General features: G+C 30.1%; 1 protein-coding gene across 1 annotated transcript in view; it reads right to left on the minus strand.

Annotated features, from left to right (window-relative positions):
- LOC142319055 (interleukin-1 receptor-associated kinase 4-like) overlaps positions 1–23,756 on the minus strand; it is a 37,371-nt gene that overhangs the window by 5,076 nt on the left and 8,539 nt on the right. The window contains exons 3-7 of the mRNA XM_075355904.1: positions 23,439–23,661; positions 22,830–23,175; positions 17,748–17,888; positions 8,684–8,833; positions 3,340–3,399 (exon numbers count right to left, since the gene is read on the minus strand). Coding sequence (XP_075212019.1) covers positions 3,340–3,399; positions 8,684–8,833; positions 17,748–17,888; positions 22,830–23,175; positions 23,439–23,661 — 920 coding nt within the window. The remainder of the gene's footprint in view (positions 1–3,339; positions 3,400–8,683; positions 8,834–17,747; positions 17,889–22,829; positions 23,176–23,438; positions 23,662–23,756) is intronic.

The following is a 23,756-nucleotide window of genomic DNA, read 5'->3' on the forward strand; positions in this document are numbered from 1 at the left end:
CTGATAGCTTGTTACCAGAAAACCACTGAACTGATCTTTTCAAAATTTACATAAGCAAAATTCTATTTACCTTATTGCATTCTTAACCATTTTTAGTTATTTGATTTGTAAAACAATGTTATCTTTGCACCAGTACGAATTACAACATGAGACATTTAAATTTAATTTATTTAAATTAATTTTTTTACATTAAATTAATTAATTTACATATATTTTAAATCAACATATTGCTAAAACTCTATTTAATAAAACATATTACTTAATATATATTTGCTACACCATTGACAATAGTGTTGTGTGACCAATCCCAGGAATACTCCATTCATATTAATCTAAACCAATACTTGATTACTTGATTTCAGATGGAGACCAGAGACAATCAAAAAAGTGAGAAATATTATGCATGAAGGTGGGTCAATTTGAATGAGGTTGCTCGCTGAAAAGTTTGGTAGTATTAAAAGGTCTATAAAAGTTATTTTGAAAGATCTAGTAATAAAAAATTTGCCTTGTTTACATTCCATTCACTGTGTTTCAAGCAATATGAAAGGGTAATTATTGGATCAGTTTGATGGTTTGGGTTAAGATGATTTAATATTTTTTTAGTAGAATAACTGGTGATGAAAGTTTGGCGTATGATTGCAAGATGAAATGACAGGCAGAATTCAGAGTGGTATTAACATCCTTTTCTATTCAGAAAAAAGTGGGTTTGCAAAAACTGCAAGGTAAACCATGTCAACCAGCATGTTTCAATTAAAGAAATTATTTATCGGAATCTGTTCAAGAAATAAGTTGTGAAAAAGTTGAAGAATAATTATAGAAAGGCTGTGGAACCAAATTTTTTTTTGGCAAGACAAAATGTTTGATTCCAGAACTGGTTGTTGCTGAAAATGAACCTACCCATTTTGCTACAAACACTGAAGATTTTTAGGCAAAAAAGGAATTAGTCATCAAACATCCCTCCTCTTATTTTCCAAATTTGGTCTTCACAAATTACTTTTTGTTCCCTAAAATCAGGAACCAAGAAAGTAATGACAGAATAGTAGAAAACAATCATGTTTCTGTGAATTTTAAAAAGAACCGCAAGAGGAATTTCATAAGCGTTACCAACTGGCAAATTGAATCTGTTTATATTGTAAAAAGTTTTTTTATTATTTCTATAAACAATGACATCTGATTGCAATACAGTTTTATGGTTGATGAAGAACTTCACTGATAAAAGTAAACCACTGAAACAATTATTTGACAATTTAGGTGTAGGTAAAAGCATGGTAAACGATCCATTATGCAAAATATAATTATGAGAATTATAGTTAACGATTCTATTTTAGTTATTACGAGGCTCGGCTAATAAATTTTGCACATATATAAATAGCATGGGAATGAAAAGATATTTGGAATGAAATAAAAAATGGATAAAAGTACAATATCTTAGCTACAAAATGTAGTATTTATTTTTCAACATAATCCCCGTTTACACTGATACACTTTTCCCAACGTGTGGCAAATTTTTGCATTTCATCATTGAAGAATTATGGTGGTCTTTCTCAGATCCAAGTGGCCATAGCTTTCTTTCACCTCATTCAGTGGTGTAATGATTACCTTTTTAAGATCGATCTCTTTTGTGATGAAGGAAGGAGTGGAAGTCGCACAGAACCAAATTCAGCGAGTATGATGGATACAGAATAGGCTCAAACTTCAGCTTGCAGAGAGCCATCAGAGAGTTTACGCGGTACCCCATCATGTACAGGTTTTATGGTAACCCAATTTCTCAATAATATGACCTACTCATTCTTTAGATACGCCTAACTGAATAGTGATGCGATGCTGGGGGATTCGTCAATTACTTTGAAGCAAATTGTCCACCTCCTTTCAATGTTTCTTGTCAGTTACAGAAACTGGTTATTCACTGCGAGATGCATCCTCAATTCTCGCTTTATCAGCTTTACATTTGCAAAATTTCAACGCCCACCTATTCACAGTACACCTGTCAACAGTCTCACTATGTAAACTGCTTTTAAACAATGAAATATATTCCTAGGATTAATATTTTCTGCCATTAAAAATTTGATCACTGCATGCTGTTTTAACCATGTTGACATATTGGTCATACTCGATACTATTTTAACAGCTACTGAAAACAAATTTCAACACATTATCACAGGTTTGTAGAGTGGGATTTTAGCTATCATGTGTTGCCATGCCCAACTCAATAGTACCTTTTGTCTTTGTGTCACACACTAGTGTGCAAAATTTCTCAGCTGAGCCTCGTACTTCCTTGTATAAAGTAAAGCAAGTATTATGATCGCTAAAAATTTCATTTTCAGATATCAATGAAAATATCCATTCTGACCATCCCTGAACCCATTTTGACTAGTTTCGGCATGATTTCTGTCTCTCCTTTTGATTGCAATAAACTGGGACAAAAAAGCCTTTTTCTTAACTGCAGTAATAAGCCCTCATTGACAGCTTTTCAATGATATAACATAAGTGGTAGTTATTTTCATTGGTTCCAGAGTTATAGCCAAATAAAATTTTAATTTTTGAAATATTTGGATCTTATAAGGGGAAGGCACATCAGTTTGATTCTGAATTCATATAAATATAATTTTTAAACTTTTTTTTTCTTTAATTTAAATATATTGATTTATTAATAATTATTAATCTCCGATAGTAAAATAAAAATATGAAAAAAATCAGAAGTTATTGGTGAAATAAAATTTTATGTACTTTTCATTTTAATTAAACATATTTACAGAGGTTAATAATTATTATAATAGGTTATTAATTATTAATAAATTATTAATTAAAAAAGTTAAGAAGAGTAATGTATATGAAGTCGGATTTGAATCAATGTGTCCATGGTTATGAATCCGACACGTTCTCATTTACACCACACAACTACTTGAGCAAATTGAAACAAAATTAATATATAAACTAATATAAAATGCTGATATGAACACCACAAAAAAATGTGATGCAATGTAGTGTCCACCACAATGGAATTGTGTATCTCTGCACTTTATTAAAGAATTGGAGGGATCTTATCTCACTTTCAAATGAAATAAGTTTAAATGAAGTGCAGCAAAAAATGTCTATATGTAATTTTAATATGCGTACAAGGAAGTTATGTATTGTCCACATCAGATTTTTTTTAAATTAAAATTAATAAGGAAATTGTGTAGCAGTATAATTTTAAAAGGTTTAGATATCAGATATCTCTTTACAATGAGTAGCGCATATGGTAATGCACTTTCATATTAACCAGCAAAACATCCAGCTTAAGGTCGGTTAAGGGTATATTGGAAAATAGCAACAAATAAGAATTATATATTTACATACCAATGAAGTCTGGATATGTTCATTGTATGGAGGTAAGCCGGTCAGAAGTTCCAGCAATATCTAAAACAAATATAAGAATGATAAAAAATACATAACAATAATTACTACACTCTAATAATAAAAAAACTAAACTCAAACACATCCATAACAGATTTATAAGTAATATCTACTTTACTTTTTGACTAGTAAAAGACCAAAAAAGAATGCGGCTTGTTATATGTTAACTGCCAAGCCATGTTCAAATATACTGACATAAAATAGAGAAAATAAATATTCAAATACATATTTACAATTAACCTTTTCCCATCACAATGATCCGCGGTTGATTAGCGCTCCTCGAAAATATGTTGGTATCTGATTGCCTCCCTTCATAGTCTTATGCTACCCTCTTGTGAAAAAATTTCAAAAAATTACAGTATATTAAAGAGATTTAACAGATTCTGACAAAAAAACCATTACGTTAGGATATTTTTTATGTCTGTAACAAAAAAAAAATTGAAACGGTACAAAAATTATGATAATTTAATTGCAGAATTTTTTTTTGCGCATTTCTACTGCATCTTTTATTAGCAATTTTTTTTTTTTTTTTGCTTTGTGTTTATGAAACATAGTTTGCTGATTTTAAAAATAATACTTTCAAGCAAATCGGTTGAAAACTGGGCAAAATATGATGAAAAACCCGTGTCATAAATCACAGATTAGTAACATATGTTAGTATAAGTGAAAGTAGATTCAGAAAACTATGTTTTATAAAAATCCCCACCACTCAAAAGGCTATTCAGATTGACAAAAAACCATTTTTACTATATATTACTATATTTTTTACTATATTCATTACGAATCGATATGTGTTACGTTTACAGATATCGTTGGTCCTAAAAGATACTTAGCATGAACAGTGGGTGAATGCAGGAAATTGTTCGACGAGTTATTTATAAACAGTGAGAGTAACTTATTTGTGAAAATATAAATAGTTAATTGAATTGTATTCTGGTTTTCATAATTTAACTATCATTAAACCAAATATAGTTTTTTTATTTGAATTACTATACTGTATATTTATCTATTTATTTTGTTTATATGTCTCCAGAGTAACAAACGTTTTTAGTTTGTTAGTCTCTCAATATCCTTGTCGAACTGTGAACATGCGACAATATATATAGATCGATAAGGAAAGCATCATTAAAGTAAATAGTATTTTCGTACTCCTCGTTTCTTAAAACATTAATTTTCACTCCCGCACTCCCACCATGCAACAGAAAGTAATACCATATGTTTCTTCCAAAAGTCAGTAAAAATTATTTCATGTACCTCGCATAATATTTAAAATGTGTAGCATAATAATTTGTACTTTTAATTAAGTAAATGTTAAAAGTTACTGGAAATAAAATAATAAAACTATAAATGGAATATTATGTATATTTCTTTATACAAAATAAATATAAATATTTCTGTAATATAGCATGAGTAAGAAATATTTATCTAAGGTGAACACTTTTTTTTTTATATTGAATTTTTTCAAACTTGAGTTTTTTAAATCTATTATTTAGAATATTTAAAGTAAAAAAAAAAAATTATTTAACAGTACTCTAATTCAGAAATTAAAAAATATACATAATATACTTCTGTACTGTTTATATATATATTAAGGTAATATTAAATTTTCAAATATTACAGAACATCTAATAAAAAATAAACATAAAATTACTGACATCAATAAAGTTTAAAAATGTTAAATGTAAGTAATAATAATAATAATAATAATAATAATAATAATAATAATAAAGAAATTGATATATTAGAGAAATATTAAATAACAAATATAGACTTAAAAATATAGACAAATTGAATTTGATAATAAATTAATTAAATTGGTAGACCTGACATATTGACTGAATACTATGATAAACATTATTCTTTATCTTATCACAATGGATACAGGAAATTTTAAATATGACAACAATCGATGCATACTAATAATTTTAATATTTTAAATATATGATTTTAAAAAAATAACCACATTTTTAACTAAATATTCTAAACATAATTATGTGTATGTTAGAAAAATTGGTATGCTGATGATGGAGTTAGTTCTGAAAGCACTAGGCTGAAAGGTGTTCTTATTTTTTACTGAACTGCATCCAATCGATTTAAATATACAGTTGAACCTTTGTATAAATTAATTGAAAATCCTGGGAAAAATTTGTTAAATAGAGATTCTTCAGAAAAATTATTGCTGAACTATATGAATGCACTGAACAATAGAGGGAGTATGTATGTGTAAAATTTTTTTTTGTAAGAATTCTATTTGTTATGTCTATGTACTATACATAAATGAATAAAAGTTTGCACAGTAATTTTAGTGTTCTGCATATGTTAATGGATTTTGGGAAATTCTGCTACTTTAATGTATAGGTAGTAACTGCAGAACATATGTTTAAATCTTTTGTTACAATTTTATTGTAAATGCATTCAATATAAGAGAATCTTGGTAATTTTCACTTTACCAGTTCAATATAAATAACCTGAATACTTGACTGTTGTCAATAATACTTTGTGTTTGTATACAGGTACAATTTAGGTATGGAAATCAAAAGAATAACTACCTTAGATTCACAGAGATGTCCAAAATACTAAATTTGATGTCATTATTTTTAAAAAAACATTTTGTAAAAATTACTCCATGTTACTATATATTATGTTAATATTTACATCATCATTTCATTACATAGACGTATGAATATGTTAAATAGATGTAAATTTTTATGAAGTTTTATTAAAATGTCAGGTGCAGTAAAAAATTTTGTAAAATCAAGGTTTTCATAACATCCAGGTTCAACTGTATAAAATTATGATTATCAATAATGATTAATGAAACATATATATATATATATTTACTAATGTAAAAAAAATGAATCTCACAGTGTGTCAAGCGTTCAGACTAACATGTAACTATGCTCCCAAAAATCAGGGACAACAGAGAAGCTTGCTTTGTAGATGTCAACTACTCTACAATGGCAGTACACAGAGCCACACTTATTCCATCATATACACTTCAGCAACAGCATTGAACCTGTTTCGTACTTGCACACCTGAATAATAATTAATATTCCAAAGAATATTTATTACATTTTAGATACAACAGTATCTCTTTATGCAAATCAGAATTTAAATTTTAAAATATTTAAAAAATGAATAGGAAAAAAAAATATGGGTTCATAGAGTAATGTGAGTTTGTCTAATTTTTAAAGCTTTATTTGTATGAATCACTGGGCCTCAGACTGTTTATAATTCTTATAATCTTCTGTAGCAAAAAAAAAAAATTAAAAAGAAACAACCTTTTTCTTAAATATTGTAATTCCCTAAAAATTTAAATGAATACAAATAAGTCAACAGACCGAAATTGTTTCCGTAAAATAAAATCTATGTGAATCTATGATTCCCACCATATTTTAGATAAAATGGTGGGAAAACTTTTTAAATGGTCCAGTTAAAATGGCAAGAGAAATACAATAAGGTCCTTTCTTGTAAACTGAACTATTGTGTTAAGAGTTATATGAAAATAGTTCGCTAGAGTTGGATACCGTTATTTGTTAGAAATAAGTGATTATTCTTTTTAGAATAATCAGACACAAATTTGTACGAGGGTAAATCAAATATAAATGGGATTTTATTTTAAAAAAAAATTATTTATTGAAAAATAAAAGGCAAATATAATTTATTTTTCTACATAGTTTCCTGCTTTAGAATACATTTTTCCCAGCGAGAAGGAAGGTTTTTTATCGCAGCATTATAGAATGAAGCTAGTTGCATCAGGAGCCAATTGTGTATAAATCCCTACATGCCCTCATCATCTTCAAATCGTTGCCCTCCTAGAGCTTCTTTAAGCGGCTCAAACAAATAAAAATTGCTGGGCAATAGGTCCAGGCTGTGGGGAGGATGATCAAGTTGAGACCAGTGCATTTCTTCTAGTTTTGACCGTTAGAGTTGCAGTATGGGGCCTGGTGTTGTCATAGAGAAGGATAACCTCTCAAATCGGTTGGTCTCATCTTTTGTAGCGATATGCAGCCCTTACATCGTTCAACAACTCACAGTAGTAAGCAGCACTGATTGTGTGTCACTTATGTAAAAAATCAATGAGCAAGATGCCTTGCTGGTCGAAAAAACCTTGCCAGATGACAGTTCGAGTCTTGGGTTTCACTGGAGGAAAGGCGGCCTCCCCTTTCCTCTGCCACTCCATACTGGCTTGTTTCGACTGAGGAGTGTAGTGATGGACCCATGTTTCATTGCAGGTGATGATCTGACTCAAAAATGCATCACCTTCTTTTGCAAACCTTGCTGTAAGCCTCTGACAGACCTCCCTCCAACGTCTCAACTTCTAATTTGCAGTCAAAAGGTGAGGGATCCATCTGGCACACACTTTACAGAACTGCAGGTCATTTGTGATGATCGCTTGACAATTTTCATAACTTATTCCAACCTGTTCTGCAATTTCAGATACTCTTACCTGTCAATTGTCTTCAAGAATGTCTCGAATCGCGCGAATGTATTCAACTGTAATGCTGGTTCGAGGATGGAGATTGTGTACCTGATTTTCCACTTGTTCTCGTCCTTCCTTGAACTTTTTATGCCAGGCAAACAAATGAGTCCTTGACAATGTTTGGTCCCTGAACTGTGCAGTCAATCTCCAGAAAATTTTCCTTGCTTGAACTCCTTTATGAGCAAGAAATTTTCTAATTATGCATTGTACAGAGTGGAGGGGTGCACTTTTTGCTCCAACATCATGAGCGTTACTGTTGAATTGGTTGGGAGTGTGGAATGGCCGGCTCTCCCCACTCCTAACGACCCCATCCAAGCATATTAGAAGTGCAGGCCCAGTCCTACAAACCATAGACGCTCAGGAACAAAAATCCTGTTTATATCTGATTTACCCTTGTAAATATAAACAGCTGGATTAATTAACATTTAAAGCTTTTCAAATATCAGTCTATATGATTCATACTTATGAGAGCCATGCAATAATCTGACAGCACATTTTTGTGTTTTGATAATTCATTCTGACTTTTTCAAGGAATCCCAAGAAATAATATTCAGACATACTAAACCATTCCACAGCAAAATAATACAGTTAGATTTTGTTGCAAACAAAATCAGGAGTACTTGTCATCTAATAAAATACTCAGAAAAATTTGCTTTACGGGCAACAAAAATCTTATCGTTATCATTAATAGGGAATTTTTCCACATTATTAGCAATGTTATATTTAAACTCACGTAATGCAAATGGCTTTACAAAGTATAAAACTACATAAAATCATATTAATAAACTTTAATAACATACTTACCACTCCATAACCAAAAACATCCATTTTTTCAGAAATTTCACCATTAAATGCTTCTGATGGCATGTAACATTCTGTACCGACGACTGTATTAGTCATGATGGTACGACCAGTTTCAGATACACTCAATCGAACAAGTCCAAAATCACTCAACTATCATTACAGAAGGCAAAAAAGCAAAAATTAAAGTTATAAATAAATTTGCAGTGCAAAATAAAGAAAATGAGAATTGGTAAAATTTCATAATCCCTGAGTAAATTCATCTTTTAAAAGAACTTCAACAAACATTCCTGTTAATGTTAATTTATAGGATGGTTATGTTTTCATCTGTTTACAGGAAAGAGAACCCACTTAATTTTCTTTCAAATTTAATTAACATTGCTCTACATATAAGCTTAGATTTAAATGGATGAGCTGATCCAGATTTATGGGTATTTTTTATTCATTTTGGTTTTGTATAGATTTTCTAATATGTTCCATTACTGCTCACAATCACTGAGTAACACTTAATTTTCGTGCCAAGCATAGAGATTTCAGTGTATTTTTATTCAATTTTCTTTTTATATTGATATATTACTCAACTAGACGGCTTTAGTGCTTAAATTCAAGCACAATTTTTTATTAATTATTTAGTGGACAACAATAAATCATTCCAAACAGCATGACATTTTCTGGTGTAATGTTGGTACATAGTCATCCCAAACATTTACCATCATCAATGATGTTTAATCATTTTTAAAAAGCTTAAACCAGTTATACATTTGTGCCTGGCCTAAAGCATAGTTAGCTTGCATTAATATCTTATGCTTTTCTGCAACTATTTCACCAAATTTAAAACTAGATATAGATATACTGATCTCTCAGATTGATCATTGCAAAATTGCAATTACAAGGAAACCTACCTCCCAACAAAAAACATATCCACTTTGATCAAAACCACTACGCCTATTGACTTTCAAAGGATAAATTGCATTGCTACTAGCAGTGACTGATCATACAAGTATTTGTTTGCGCACAATACAAATTTCAGAAACTTTTGGGTAGTACCTCATATGCAAATTATTTGCTCATGGTGTAGTTAACTAATTCTGTAGTTAACAATTTATCATTCATTATTCCTTGATCCAATTGCTAAAAAATTATAATATTTATAATTTTATGCAGTTAACAATTTTTCAAAAGTTTTTAAATTTTACAAACTTTATTCTAATTGAAAAATTTTCAATTACTTTAAATATTTATTTTATATAAATAATTACTACAAAAATAATAATTACTACCTCAACATCTTAAAGCAAAAAAATCTCTTTTTTCTAAATTTTGCAATGTTTAAATAAAAGATTATTCAAATATAATTATACACAAAATCAAAGCAAATTTACAAAGAACAGAATTATAAAAAGAACTTTTTAAAAATCCTTAAGATAATTAGAGTTGATTATAAGGATTCTGATCATTACTTCTTCTACAATGACTGACATGAAAAGGCTTATTAGTAATCTTAAACAAACTTGCAGTTTAGCAATTGGGCCAAGAAAGAGGGAAGAAAAGAAATTTCTTATTTGTGTGAGATACATAAATAAAATCTGGGACTACATCGAAAGACATGTTTAAGAAATACCAAACTTACAACATTTTAAGAAAATTATAATAACATTTTAACAAAAAAAAAAAGATATATCTTAAAGTTAACAAATATAAAATTTATGGTATAACACCATAAATTTAGTGCAGCCACTGCAATTTTGTAACTGTATAATCCTAAATTTAATATATAATAAGTTAAGAATTACTGTAAAATAACATTTATTTCCTTCTAAAATTTTTTTGTTTATTTCGTACAGCCAGGTTCTTCCATTTTGCTACATACACCACTAACAATGCAGATGAAAAGTAGTGGTGTACTTTTTTATTGTAAGTAAAAAAAACCATGATGGTAACAATATACAATATACACTAAATCTAATCATCAACCTGCACTTGTATAGTGTAAGATCATTCTTGGTCAGTTGGTCTGAACAGTGATATGATAAAATGTTAAATGATTCCCTCCTACTTTCTGTAGATTTTTTTTCTGAAAACATCAAAACTTCTCATCAATCAAAATATATAATAGCTAAAAATAAATAAATACCTTCTAATCATCCATAAAAGCTACAGCCCTTAAAAAAAAGATAACTAGTCAGCTCATTAAAAATAATATATTTCAATAAAGAACCAAACAAAATTATTTAAATTTATGCTTTAGTTATAATTATCTGCCTAACAGGTGCTACATTTTGTAAAATACATTTTATTACATATAAGAACAATATAAATTTCCCTTCTGTTAAGTAGCTATCACTTCTCATCCCAACCATAGGCACAAGCCCCCTTGTTTAAATTGTTATTTCCTAGATGCGAATTTGTTCAAAGTATTTGATGTCTCTTGCCCAGGAATGTTCACTTTTCAATGCGTGTAAAACAATATCTACTATTCTATCATGGTATATGATATAATGAAAACAAATGTTTAATTAACAATATATAGAATGACTATTCTTTTTATGTTTTTACATAAAGAGCTTTTTTTACAGTACATGTTTACTTGGGTGTACATAATTAATGAGCTGTTGAGTGCTCCTCCATATTAAAAAAAATTTGTTCATGACATCCTCAATCAGATAATTCCCCAAAAATAGATCAGAAGATATATTGATGAAAACAATAGCCTACTTGGTCTCCGTGATCTTACTCTACTAACTTTTACTTTTACGGTTTACCTTTTGAATTAGTAGGCAATTTTTTCAGTGACTGACCAACTTCTGTGACTGATGAGAGGCAGCAAAAAGAGGTGAATGAACAGATTCAAAATGACAAGTTCATTACAAAACACAAAATATTACCATAGAGATAGGCATGTCAAAAGAAGTACGGTCATTACTGCACAACTACGCTATCAAAAAAAAATAAAGCGAACAACGAAAGGAATGTTTACACCTTTTGAAATGTTACTAAGATGAAGAGAAGATGACTTCTATTTCAATATTGTGATGGGAGATGAATTTTGGGTGCATCATTATGACTCTGAAGAAAAGTGGCAGAGCATGGACTGTTGGAACTATGGTTTACCACAATCAAAAATTCAAAACACTACCCAATGCAATAAAAACCTCTTGCGAGTCTGAGATTCCAAACACATTTATGTGACTGTCTATGTGGAAGTCCAGTTGAATCTAAATTCTGGGGGATACATAGACATTAAAACACCTTAGGAGAGATCTGTGTAATGTTCAACAATCCACAGAGCCAATAATTTTCTACGATAATGCTTGACCACATACATCATCAGAATCTTGTGAAGTTGAAATTTGAATCTATTTCACACTCACCAGATTTGGTGCCCTCTCAAGTTTTAAACTTAAAATGATTTTAAATGAATACAAAATACCAGAAACATTATTAAACAGCAAAAAAAAAAATTGATGTGGACATCACATGACTTCCTTGTACACCAATTAAATTATATATACACATTTTTTAAAATGAAAAGTACATAAAATTTTATTTCAGTAATAACTTCTGATTTTTTCAATTTTTTTTTTTAATGTTATTATTACATTATTACTTATTGTAATTCTTTTTTAATAAATATTTAAATGTATTATTAATAAATCAATATATTTAAATTTTTAAAAAAACTTAAAAAAAAGTATATTAAGTTGAATTTGATCTGACGTTCCTTATCCTTCTGTTCCGTTCCACATCGAGCCGTCTGGCACTGCGATCTAGTGGGTGCTAGCGCTCAACGGAGAGTTAAGCTGGTACTAGCATTCTACATCAGAATCTGATCCAGAGTGGTCATATGCACTTTCTGTCCAGATGGACATGTTTGGATGATTGTTTAGTTTATTAGTATAAGCCATATGTTATTAAGTTTAATTATATGTGTAAAGTTATGTATTAAATGTTCAATTACACGTTATCAAAATGTCAAGACGACAATTCATTAAACCATTATTCAACAAGCAACAAGGCGTTGTCTTCATTCATCACCTATGAAAATACAGTCCAACCTCGCTCTAAATTCTACCATATGTTTCATGGTCCTCCAGGCTGGATAGTTAAGCCGCCAAATTCAACACACGTTTTATGGTCATTCATCTCCACATTCAAGAACCAAATGGTCAAGTCACCGTACCTACCGGATTGACTACTGCATCTGTTAACCAACATTTCATTGTCAAGTCGCTGTATTTACGACACAGACTAAGCCGCTTTACAGCATTCATCCACGGGCTTTGATAAGGTCAAACCAAGTCAACAACACAGTATTTATAATTTATTTATAAAAAGTGTTTCAAAAATTAAAGGTGTTTGTTAAAAGTGCAATTAAAAATTAACATCAGTAAAACATTCAAATTTGTGAATATTTCAATAGTTAAATATTTCAATGGTTTATAACAGTTAAGTTTTTGAGTATAAGCATAATCTTACATCTGCAAATATAAAGATCAACCCTCAATTCCAGTTTGGACAAGTTTTCACTTTATCGCTCTTTACAAAACATGCATGCACATATCTCAGGCAATCTTTCTACTGTTCGCTGACCTGCAAACAGCAGTTAGCAATATCGTATCATATTTACAACCAATCAAGTTCATTCTAATTTATTGCAAGCTATACTTTAACAATATTATTGTATATGACATTTATCTTTTAACCTTATTTTATAATAACTTTATTTCATTCTAATTTAATATTATTTTCTGTATGATTCCAATAAAAATGGAATTCAAGGATTTAATTTAAAAACGAGGCATTATGAAGAATAGTATAGCCAATTTAAAAACATTCATTGAAAATTTTGATCTTAATTCAGGCGATGACGATGTATTTATCATTAAGTTTGATAAACTGTTAGAATATAAAACACTATTTTTCGATTTTCAATCTGAAATCAAATTGCAACAAGATGCAACAGATAAAGACCTACAGGATAGGCACACACAAATTAGAATATAAAAAATTAGAAAATCGTTTCAAAATTTCAGAGGTAACTGATGCAACTGAAGTGATTAACAAACCTAATCCAATTTCTTTAAAACCTATACAAATTGAGCCCTTTCACGGTGATGTGAAGGCAAAGAATAAATTCTTTGATCTTTTTAATAGTTTAAAATTAAATTAGAAAATTCTTCTTCTAACTGAGAAGAATTTTCTAATGTTGAAAAATTTTATTACCTTAAACATTTCTTAAGAGGCAATGCTCTTGACGTAATAAAAAATTTATCAGTAACATCTGAAAATTATGAAACTGCAACAGAACTACTTAAAGTTCGTTATGATAACAAAACACTAACAGCAGCTAAACATGCTTTAGAAATTAATTTAAAACCATTAAAAAAAGAAAATTCTGAAAGTTTATCTAAGTTCATTGACCAAGTTAATTCAAACATTAATGCACTGATGAATCTAAATATTGACTCTTTAGAATTTATTATAATACAGTTATAATTACTCAAAATTTAAATTTAAATACTTTAAGAGACGGGAAAAAACATTGAAAAATTTTGAATTTCCAAAGTTAGAACAACTCATTTCTTTCTTAGAATGTAAGCGTAAACTACTTGAATTCACAGACACGATTCAAAGTAATCAAAAACCACAGCCACCTAATGTAGGATTTAGCAGCAAAAAATATGATTAATCTAAACTTCGTTCTAATAAAAATGTATTTCATGTAAATAATTCTAATAATTTTATGTGTACATTATGTAAAACTAGCAACCATCCATTGTATCGACGTGATAAGTTTTTAAGTTATAATGTTAATGAAAGAAAAAATTTTGTATTTCAAGAAAAATTATGTCTTAATTGTTTAAGTAAACAACATATTGTAAAAGATTGCCCAAGCTATCATAAATGTAAAAAATGCTCATGGAAGCATCATACACTAATTCATTTAGATAAAACGCTGCAAGACGCAGAAAATAAATTTTCTAAGCAGAATCAAGCTCCTTCAGCTAGTAGTTCATATTGTACTTTAAAATCAGAACCTAACAAGTCTGTGTTACGTGCAATATTTGTAGTTAATGTAAAAGATAAAATAGGTAATTTCATCCAAGCACATTCCTTTAGGGATAACCCCGCAGACATACTGTCACATGGTTGCATGCCGGATGCATTACCTTATCACAACTCTGGTGGAATGGTCCGTCTTTTCTGAAGGAAGAGAACGTCTGGCCATCAAATCAACCTGTTATTTCTATGATTCCGCCAGATTCACTCAAGGAAGAGAAGTCCAGCAAAACTAATGAGTTTTCAGCTCCTCTTCAGGCTTCAGAGGCTGTAGAACATTCAAAACCATTTGTTTGTACGAACATTGCATATTTTCATATTGTTGTCAATTCATTTATAATTTAAAAAATAAACATAATCGTATATTGTCAGATCTGTCGCCATAAGAAATCAATACCACGTTGGAAATACTTATCTGTCACGGTGGCCAGTAGACATCTCATCCAGCTCCATTTACTCCTGGACATTTTCTAACCTTCGCTCCATTAACTTCCTTATCTGATCCTGATTTTTCAGGCATTAATGTAAATAAGCCTGCTAGATGGCAGTTTATACAAGGAATATTGAAAGACTTTTGGAAAGCATGGTCTATCAATTATTTACATTCTCTACAACACAGAAGTAAGTGCAAAATTTCAAATAATAACATTTGTGTTGGCAGTGTAGTCATAAATAAAGAAAGTAATCTTCCTCCACTGAAGTGGAAATTAGGAATAATTGTTGAAGTGTATCCAGGTAACGATGGACTAGTTAGATTAGTTGATGTGAAAACTAATAACACGATAGTAGAAAGAACTATTAATAAATTGATTGTTCTTCCAAATTTAAATGCTTACAATGAAATAAGTCATTCCAAATGTAATCAATGAGATTTATTTAACATCCTCATGTATTTGTTTATTTTAAATTTATTTTTGTATATTAAGTTTCATTTCATGTAATGTATCATGAAATTATAATTATGGTAATTATAATTGGTGGACAGTGTGTTCCGTTCCATGTCGAGCTGGGATCTAGTGGGTGATAGCGCTCAATGGAGAATTAAGCTGGTACTAACATTCTACATCAGAATCCGATCCAGAGGGGTCGTATGCACTTTCAGTCCGGATGAACGCTTAGTTTATTAGTATAAGTTATATGTTATTAAGTTTAATTATATGTGTAAAGTTATGTATTAAATGTTCAATTACATGTTATCAAAATGTCAAGACGACAATTCATTAAACCATTATTCAACAAGCAACAAAGTGTTTTCTTCATTCATCACCTATGAAAATACAGTCCAACCTTCCTCTAAATTCTACCACCTTCTAAGATCCAAATATTTCATTAATTAAAATTTTATTTGGCTATAACTCTGGAACCAATGAAAATAAGTACCACTTATGATATATTGGATTATGATATATTAAGGATTTAGATTGTTAGGGATGTAGGATGTAGAGGGTATACTGAAATGAAACGACTAGCTGACTTTGAGCTGCATCAAACCAGTCAAATGACTGAAGACAAAAAAAAAGAAGGATTTAGAAGAAACAATGAACGGCATAGATGAAGTCCTACGCAAGAACTATCGCATGAAAATAAACAAGAACAAAACACAAGTAATGAAATGTAGTAGAAATAACAAAGATGGACCACTGAATGTGAAAATGGAGGAGAAAAGATTATGGAGGTAGAAGAATTTTGTTATTTGGGAAGTAGAATTACTAAAGATGGACAAAGCAGGAGCGATATAAAATGCCGAATAGCACAAGCAAAACGAGCCTTCAGTAAGAAATATAATTTGTTTACATTAAAAATTAATTTAAATGTCAGGAAAAGGGTTTTTGAAAGTATATGTTTGGAGTGTCGCTTTATATGGAAGTGAAACTTGGACAATCGAAGTATCTGAGAAGAATAGATTAGAAGCTTTTGAAATGTGGTGCTATAGGAGAATGTTAAAAATCAGATCGGTGGATAAGGTGACAAATGAAGAGGTATTGCGGCAAATAGATGAAGAAAGGAGCTTTTGGATAAATATAGTTAAAAGAAGAGACAGACTTATAGGCCACATACTAAGGCATGCTGGAATAGTCGCTTTAATATTGGAAGGACAGGTAGAAGGAAAAAATTGTGTAGGCAGGCCACGTTTGGAATATGTAAAACAAATTGTTAGGGATGTAGTATGTAGAGGGTATACTGAAATGAAACGACTAGCACTAGATAGGGAATCTTGGAGAGCTGCATCAAACCAGTCAAACGACTGAAGACAAAAAAAAAATGATATATTGTTGTAAAGCTCTCAATGATAGCTTATTACTGCAGTTAAGAAAAAATCCAAATCAAAATGGACATTTCCGCTGAAATCTGAAAACAGAAATTTTTTCGCTTTACTTCGTACAAGGAAGTACAAAATGAACCTTAGGATGCAACATCTGTCACTTCTTTCTGCAATTAAATAGGGAAATTAAGGATATTCATTTCACCATGGATAATGAACTGATGGATGGAGTGAAATAGCGATCAAGGAAAGACTGCCACAGCATTATTCAGTGACAGAATGGGAAAACTGGTTCACAATTGGAAGAAATGTATGGCTGTGAATAGTGATTAATGGAAAAGTAAATTTAAGTTCTTGTAGCAATAAAAAAAATTCTTTATGCCATATTTATTTCACTGGAGTTATGATTAAGTGTACCTTACACGCTTAGGAGCTTCTCCTCCTATGCATTACAATCAGCTGTAATATAAATGACACTTGTGAATTTGCTTAATTTTGTTTTTTATTCTAAACTAATCTAAAGTTTTTAAATCTGTTGCCTTGTATCCTTGCATGTACTTTACATTTTTTTTCTATAAATTAAATATACTACAATAAATTTAATATTAGATCTCTCCAGATTAATGTAGGCTACACAACAGTGGAAAGGACAAACTCTTATGCAAATTTTTAACTTAAAATAAGTTTAAATTAATAGAAAATACCAAGAAAATCATTAAACAGCAAACAGAAAAGATTAAATACCTTAGGCAACAGTCTGTCATCCAAAAGAACATTAGCTGTTTTGATATCTCTATGAATAAGTTCTGATTCATGAAGATAACCAATACCGTTTGCTATTCCCAAAGCAATATCTAACCTTGATTTCCAATGTAGACTTTTTGTCTAAAATAAACCAAAAATAATATTAAACATATCATAAAGTAAATGTAAATTATTATCAATAAGCAAAATTATTTTTATGACTATTTTAACAGTTTACACCCACTTTTTTGGTGACTAAAATAAATAAAAATTAAGACAATACATGTGAAGCAATGCTAAATACTGCAAATATGGAGGATTTGAGGCAGACAATATATAAGAAACAAGGAATTTGAGAAAATCATTCTATTAAAAAAATAATTTTCATTTTATAGGTACGAAAAATTTAATATGCCAACAACTCTCGGTCATTCCATATCAAATCAATGAAAATAAATACACTTTTCAGATTCATGTCCAGTAATTCAAATAAAATTTGTAGGTTTGGCTCGACCCATGAAGTGATGAAAAAAAAAATTTTTCTGATTTTTCAGTCACTCAGTTTTTGTGAAGACCCTGTAAAAAAATTCCAAAAAGCAAGGTTTGGGTAATTACAAAAGAATAAATTTCTCAGCTCCTATAAGAAATAGAGAGCTCAATTTATGTCATTTTAAAGTTCTTGGAATGAGCTTTCATAATTAAGGTATGTCATTTGGCAAGGTTTTGTGGTATTAATAGTTCAAGGTTACAAAAAACATTACTTGACCTTGAATATATTCCAAAAGTGTATTTTTATAAATTGAAAAAATATATTTTTTGGTTCCTAATATGTTGTACATGTGGTAAACATTTCATACTGGGATCATGTTAAAAAATAATATTATAGTAATTAGATTCAGCAGAATACTCTATTTTTCTCCCTATGTGGCCATTGCTAACAAAGACTCAATCAATGAAAACCCTCCCTTTCCAGTTTTCCAAACTGGGTCACTTGATGAGGCAGACTGTTCAACATGCACTGCTAGTGCCAGCAAAAGAATGTACTTGTTTCATCCTGTTGAAAGTAAAGTAAAATTCAGTCTGGATCATCTCTTGGAACAGAAGTTTCAGTGGTGTACTTCCCAAGAAGATTGATCATATCTATAAAGTGATACAAAAAAATATTTTTTCAAGATTTTTCAGTCACTTTTTGTTAATCGTGCTTGCCTTTCTCGACAGGTTTGGAATTTTATGACTCATCACAACCTTGGACCACAATACAGTGACCAGCATGGATCCATCAACTTCTACAGCTTCAAGTAAAATGTACTGTTGCAATCCAGTTGAAAAGTCGTCATAATTCCTGTAAGAAATATCTAAGAAGTGTAAGCAAGAACTTGGTGCAAACATTTACTTTTCTTAAACGTCAAAAAAATTAATAATACTTGCCACAAACAGCTACAAGCATCTGTTAAAAATAATGCTGAAAAATCTCTACTTCTGAAGAAGAATTTCAACAATTAGATCCTTTGCGTTCCCTAGAAAAAGATGAAGCTGTAAATGCTCTGAACAAAAGTTTGATTGTTTTAAATGAATGACCTATTCTGAAAAAAACGACTATGTGAGAAAAAATACCCTCAGGAAAACTTAAGAAAGCAACAGTAGTGTTCAAAAGCAAAATATTGAACATGGATTCCGATTCTGAACAAAATGCTATTCCTCCCTCTGACCATGAAATTATCAATCAATTGAAGGAAAAATTTAGTACCACAGATAATAACAGCATCAGGATGCAAATATTGACAACACTCTTCCTAAAAGCTGGACTACTGTAAAAGACATTCATGATTAATTTGGAACATCAGACTACACTGTAAGAAAAGCTAAAAGCAAAAATCTCTTTGGGTGAAAATTCACAATTTTTTAACAACTGACTGGGCTACACATAATCGTTGTTTGTATAGTATACTCACTGATGCAGCAGTGCTTTAGTTTCTTTATTTAATTTTTATAGTTTATAATAGCAGAAAATTTATAATTAAAGATAAATGATAATATTATTTAAGAGTTGTTAGGTATATCTAGTAATCTGAAAAGTGATTTGACAGTGACAAGTAATAGTGAAGAAAATGTAAATGAAACAAATACACAAGCAGCCATACAACAACCTATAACCAAACAGTTTGATAATTAGGTTGAAACAGACATACAAAGATATATCTAATATTTATTTGATCTTTTTGTAATGGAATTGGAACTTCCAGTTCCATTAACAAAACGCCTGATTTTTTCAAATTTAGTTTACTACACCTTGTTACCACATATAAACCTAATTTAATATCGGCAGGTGATAACGGTAGCAACGATGTGAGCGGGACACGCAGTATACGGATGCATTGATACAAGCATCACTCCCACCACACAGATGACTGCACAGTCATCTCAGAGTTAACACTAAAAAATAGCCCTTTTCAGGGCAACCACAAGGTTATGAATTACATGCCGTCGAAGCCATTCTGTGACAACCTTTACTTAAACTAATGTTTACAGAAATCAATCTACAAGGCAATGAGTTTCTTAATAAAAATTACTATTATCTTTTTTAGACTAAAAACTAAATCCTGGAAATGCATCATATTAATAAGAAATAAAAGCATTAATTGCTGTACTTTTATACTTGGATATTATCAGTAAACCATCAATGCATGCATAATACCTGTCCCCTGAGAAGAATTAAAAACACAAGAGGCTTGCTCATATGTTAGTTATAAAATTATTGAAAATAGACAATTACACATAAATAAAGATACCATTTATTTACAATTTCTGTGAAAGATTGGAAATATCAGACACCATTTACTTACGAGTAATAAATTCATATTTGTTTATTCAACACTTCTATGACCTCCAAACATTCAATCCTGGCACTACACAAGAAAATATTTACTATTAATTAAAAATTTAATTTCTAACAAGAAAAAAGAGATTTCTTTGAAATAGTCCCATACCTGATTTTTGGGAAATAGACTCCCAACAATCAATGCGTTGATTGAGGAAAAATACTAAAAGAGTAAAATCACACACGGACAATACTAATCACCAGATAAAGTATTGTATTTTTATTTGGAAGAAAGAAAAACACTGAGTACTTGAAGAGAAAAGTCATGTTAATACCACAGTAAGGACAGTTTTCAACGGCTACATTCTCTACTTGAGCTCAATTCTAGAAAGTCACAATGTAATGTGTTGATAGAAATTTATTGTAAATCAATAGTAAACAGCCACTGACAAGACCAGAAAAACTATGTTCACAACCTTCAAGCAGTCATTAAGGAATGATACAATCCAGTGGTGCATTAAAGTCCAGGTTGACACAGTTGGAAGGTTCAGAAGAACATAACTGTTACTGTTGCGTATAATGAACTGTCAACAGATGGAAAATAAAACAATTTGCTCTAAGTGTAGTAAAGGACTTCAATGCAATGTAAATGTTGTAAGGTTCATAATGTGTTAAGCATATTTAGGTTAGAAAAAATTGGAGTAGGATATGATAGTTTAAGTCATCTACTGTTGTTGTTAACTACAAAGTTTAGTTTTTGGTTTTTTCAGGTCACATCAAGATATCATCATCTGTAAAAACATTTGTACCAAAAATTCTGTAAAACATTTTTAAACTATTATTATTATTAATTAATAATAATAGTTTACATGTGTATAGTTAGTTTATATGTTTCAGAATACATATGGCTGGCTGGGCTGCATGATCAATAAGTGAACTAACAAGATACAATGGAATAATCTTCTTAAAAGTAATTCAAAATGATAAAACAGTTTTCCCATCTAAATTCAATAAAATTTAAATTAAAAAAAAAGTGTTCAACTAAGACAGAAGTTTTAAATACTTATAGTCATTTCACAATGGATTTTAAGGTAAGTGTAAGATTTTAAGCATCTAGTTTCAAAATTTCATAAAATATTTACTACAATGTACATAAAAAAATGTGCATAGGATACATCTTTTATTTCCCTTCAAGCATCATGGTTGCATTTTATATACATTTTGGTCAATTGGCTGAATTTTTTGGAAGTTTCTTAAATGTCTTATAATTGTAAATGAAACTGAGCTCTACAAATTGCATTTCATAATTTGCTTATTGTTAGTGTGTTTTCTAATTTTCAGTATAAAATGTTTATTACTTTCTTATAAAATATTTAATCAATCAACTCTCAGTTATTAACCATTGTTTATTGCTAAACACTAATTGTAACTCATACAAAGGTCAACTCCATTCTTTTTTATCCTAAACATGTCACGTTTATCCATGCAGAGGTTTGAATTTTGGAGTATACATCAGGGCTGTATAAAAAGCCATTGATCCATGTGCCATGGGTGGCTGCTGGTCCTGTGGCACTGATATAACATCAAAACATTTACTGTATCTAACAATAAGGTTTGGTCTTCAAAGTAATGGAGAGACTCATTGCATCAAACTTGAGTTCTAACTTTACCCACACCATGCAGTATCTTTACTCAATGAAAGCAACTTTCCCATATCAGACTTGGGTTCCAAGACGCTAATTCCATACAGCAGATTGCTGAAATATGGACCAAGTCCTGTTTCTTGCTTTGGACCAAGGGCTGATTCACATCTTCCTAAAACAGACAATGAGAATATATGGAAGATTTTGATTTGCAACTTCAAATGTCCAGTTGACAATAACAAATCTTTTACTACAGCTCAAAACAAGTGATTAGCAGAAAGAGAGTACATGATCTTCCAAATATGAGGGTAGGTGTGACTCATATGTTAGTTTATGTGCTCCTTAGAAGGTTCATCATTCTGCACAAGGGAAGCCCATAAAGGTACAATGAGATAACAACATGGCATAAACTTTTTATTTTCTGGATAACAGAAACAACTTCTTTTATTTCTAGTAATATAGTTCTTGGTCAATAACTGGTGAATTATTAATTCAAACGTTTATGTGTAAACGTACATGTAATTCACACACATTCTATTGCAACAGTTCAAAAAGCAGACAAAAAATAGGGGTAAAAAACCAATTTATAAGTAAATAAATAAAGAATATATATAAAATTACCTTCACTGCTAGATTATCACATAATGACCCGTTCTTCATGTATGGATAAATTAAACACAAAAATTCACCATCACAAGAGAATCCAAGTAAATTAATAAGATTAGGATGATTAAGTTTTGAAAATGTTGTAATTTCATTTTGAAATTGCCCTTTTTTAAGGCCAGTGTTCATCCCTTGCTTATCAAGCCTTTTAACAGCCACTTTTTTCTCAACATCTGAATAAAATTTACCTGAATACACAGTACCACAAGCTCCTTCTCCAACAATAATACTAAAATTATTTGTAACATTAGCTAATGTGCTATAAGGAAAGTTCATAAATTCAGGCTTCTTGGATGATGTATCACTGAAATAAAAATAAATTATAACAGATAAATAAAAAGAATGGCTATATTAAATCATAACTTAAAAATAACAAACAATTGCATTAATTAATGTAACATTTAAAATAAGGTTACATTTTAAAAACAAGCAACTAACTACATTATTTACTGGTACCCAATACTAATAAAAATAAATAAATATCAGTCTACCATTTTTTTTATAAAAATTTATCTGTGAATGGGTTAACATAAAATTTATTTTTAAAAAAGGAGATAAAAAACTTACTGTGGAACAGTTATGATTGGTTGTGTTGATTGATCTTGTACTGGATCTTGTTCCTCATTGTTACTAGTAGAATAAACAGATGGTGGAAGGACAATTGGCATCTGTATTGGTGCATGGTACTCAGGCTGAGGAGTGGGTACTATGGGTATTAATGGTAACTGATCAACATCTGGAGCAGATACTTTTGCTGCTGAACTATCAGAAGGTCGTTCTGGGTACGGAACTAAAAACAAAATAATTAAAATTATTTTTTTGGCATACAGCATACTTTATATTTTGAGAATATAAAATTAAACAAAAGATTTCTTTTATATTTTT

This window comes from Lycorma delicatula, chromosome 2 (assembly GCF_047948215.1).
Source record: "Lycorma delicatula isolate Av1 chromosome 2, ASM4794821v1, whole genome shotgun sequence".
Classification (NCBI taxonomy): domain Eukaryota; kingdom Metazoa; phylum Arthropoda; class Insecta; order Hemiptera; family Fulgoridae; genus Lycorma; species Lycorma delicatula.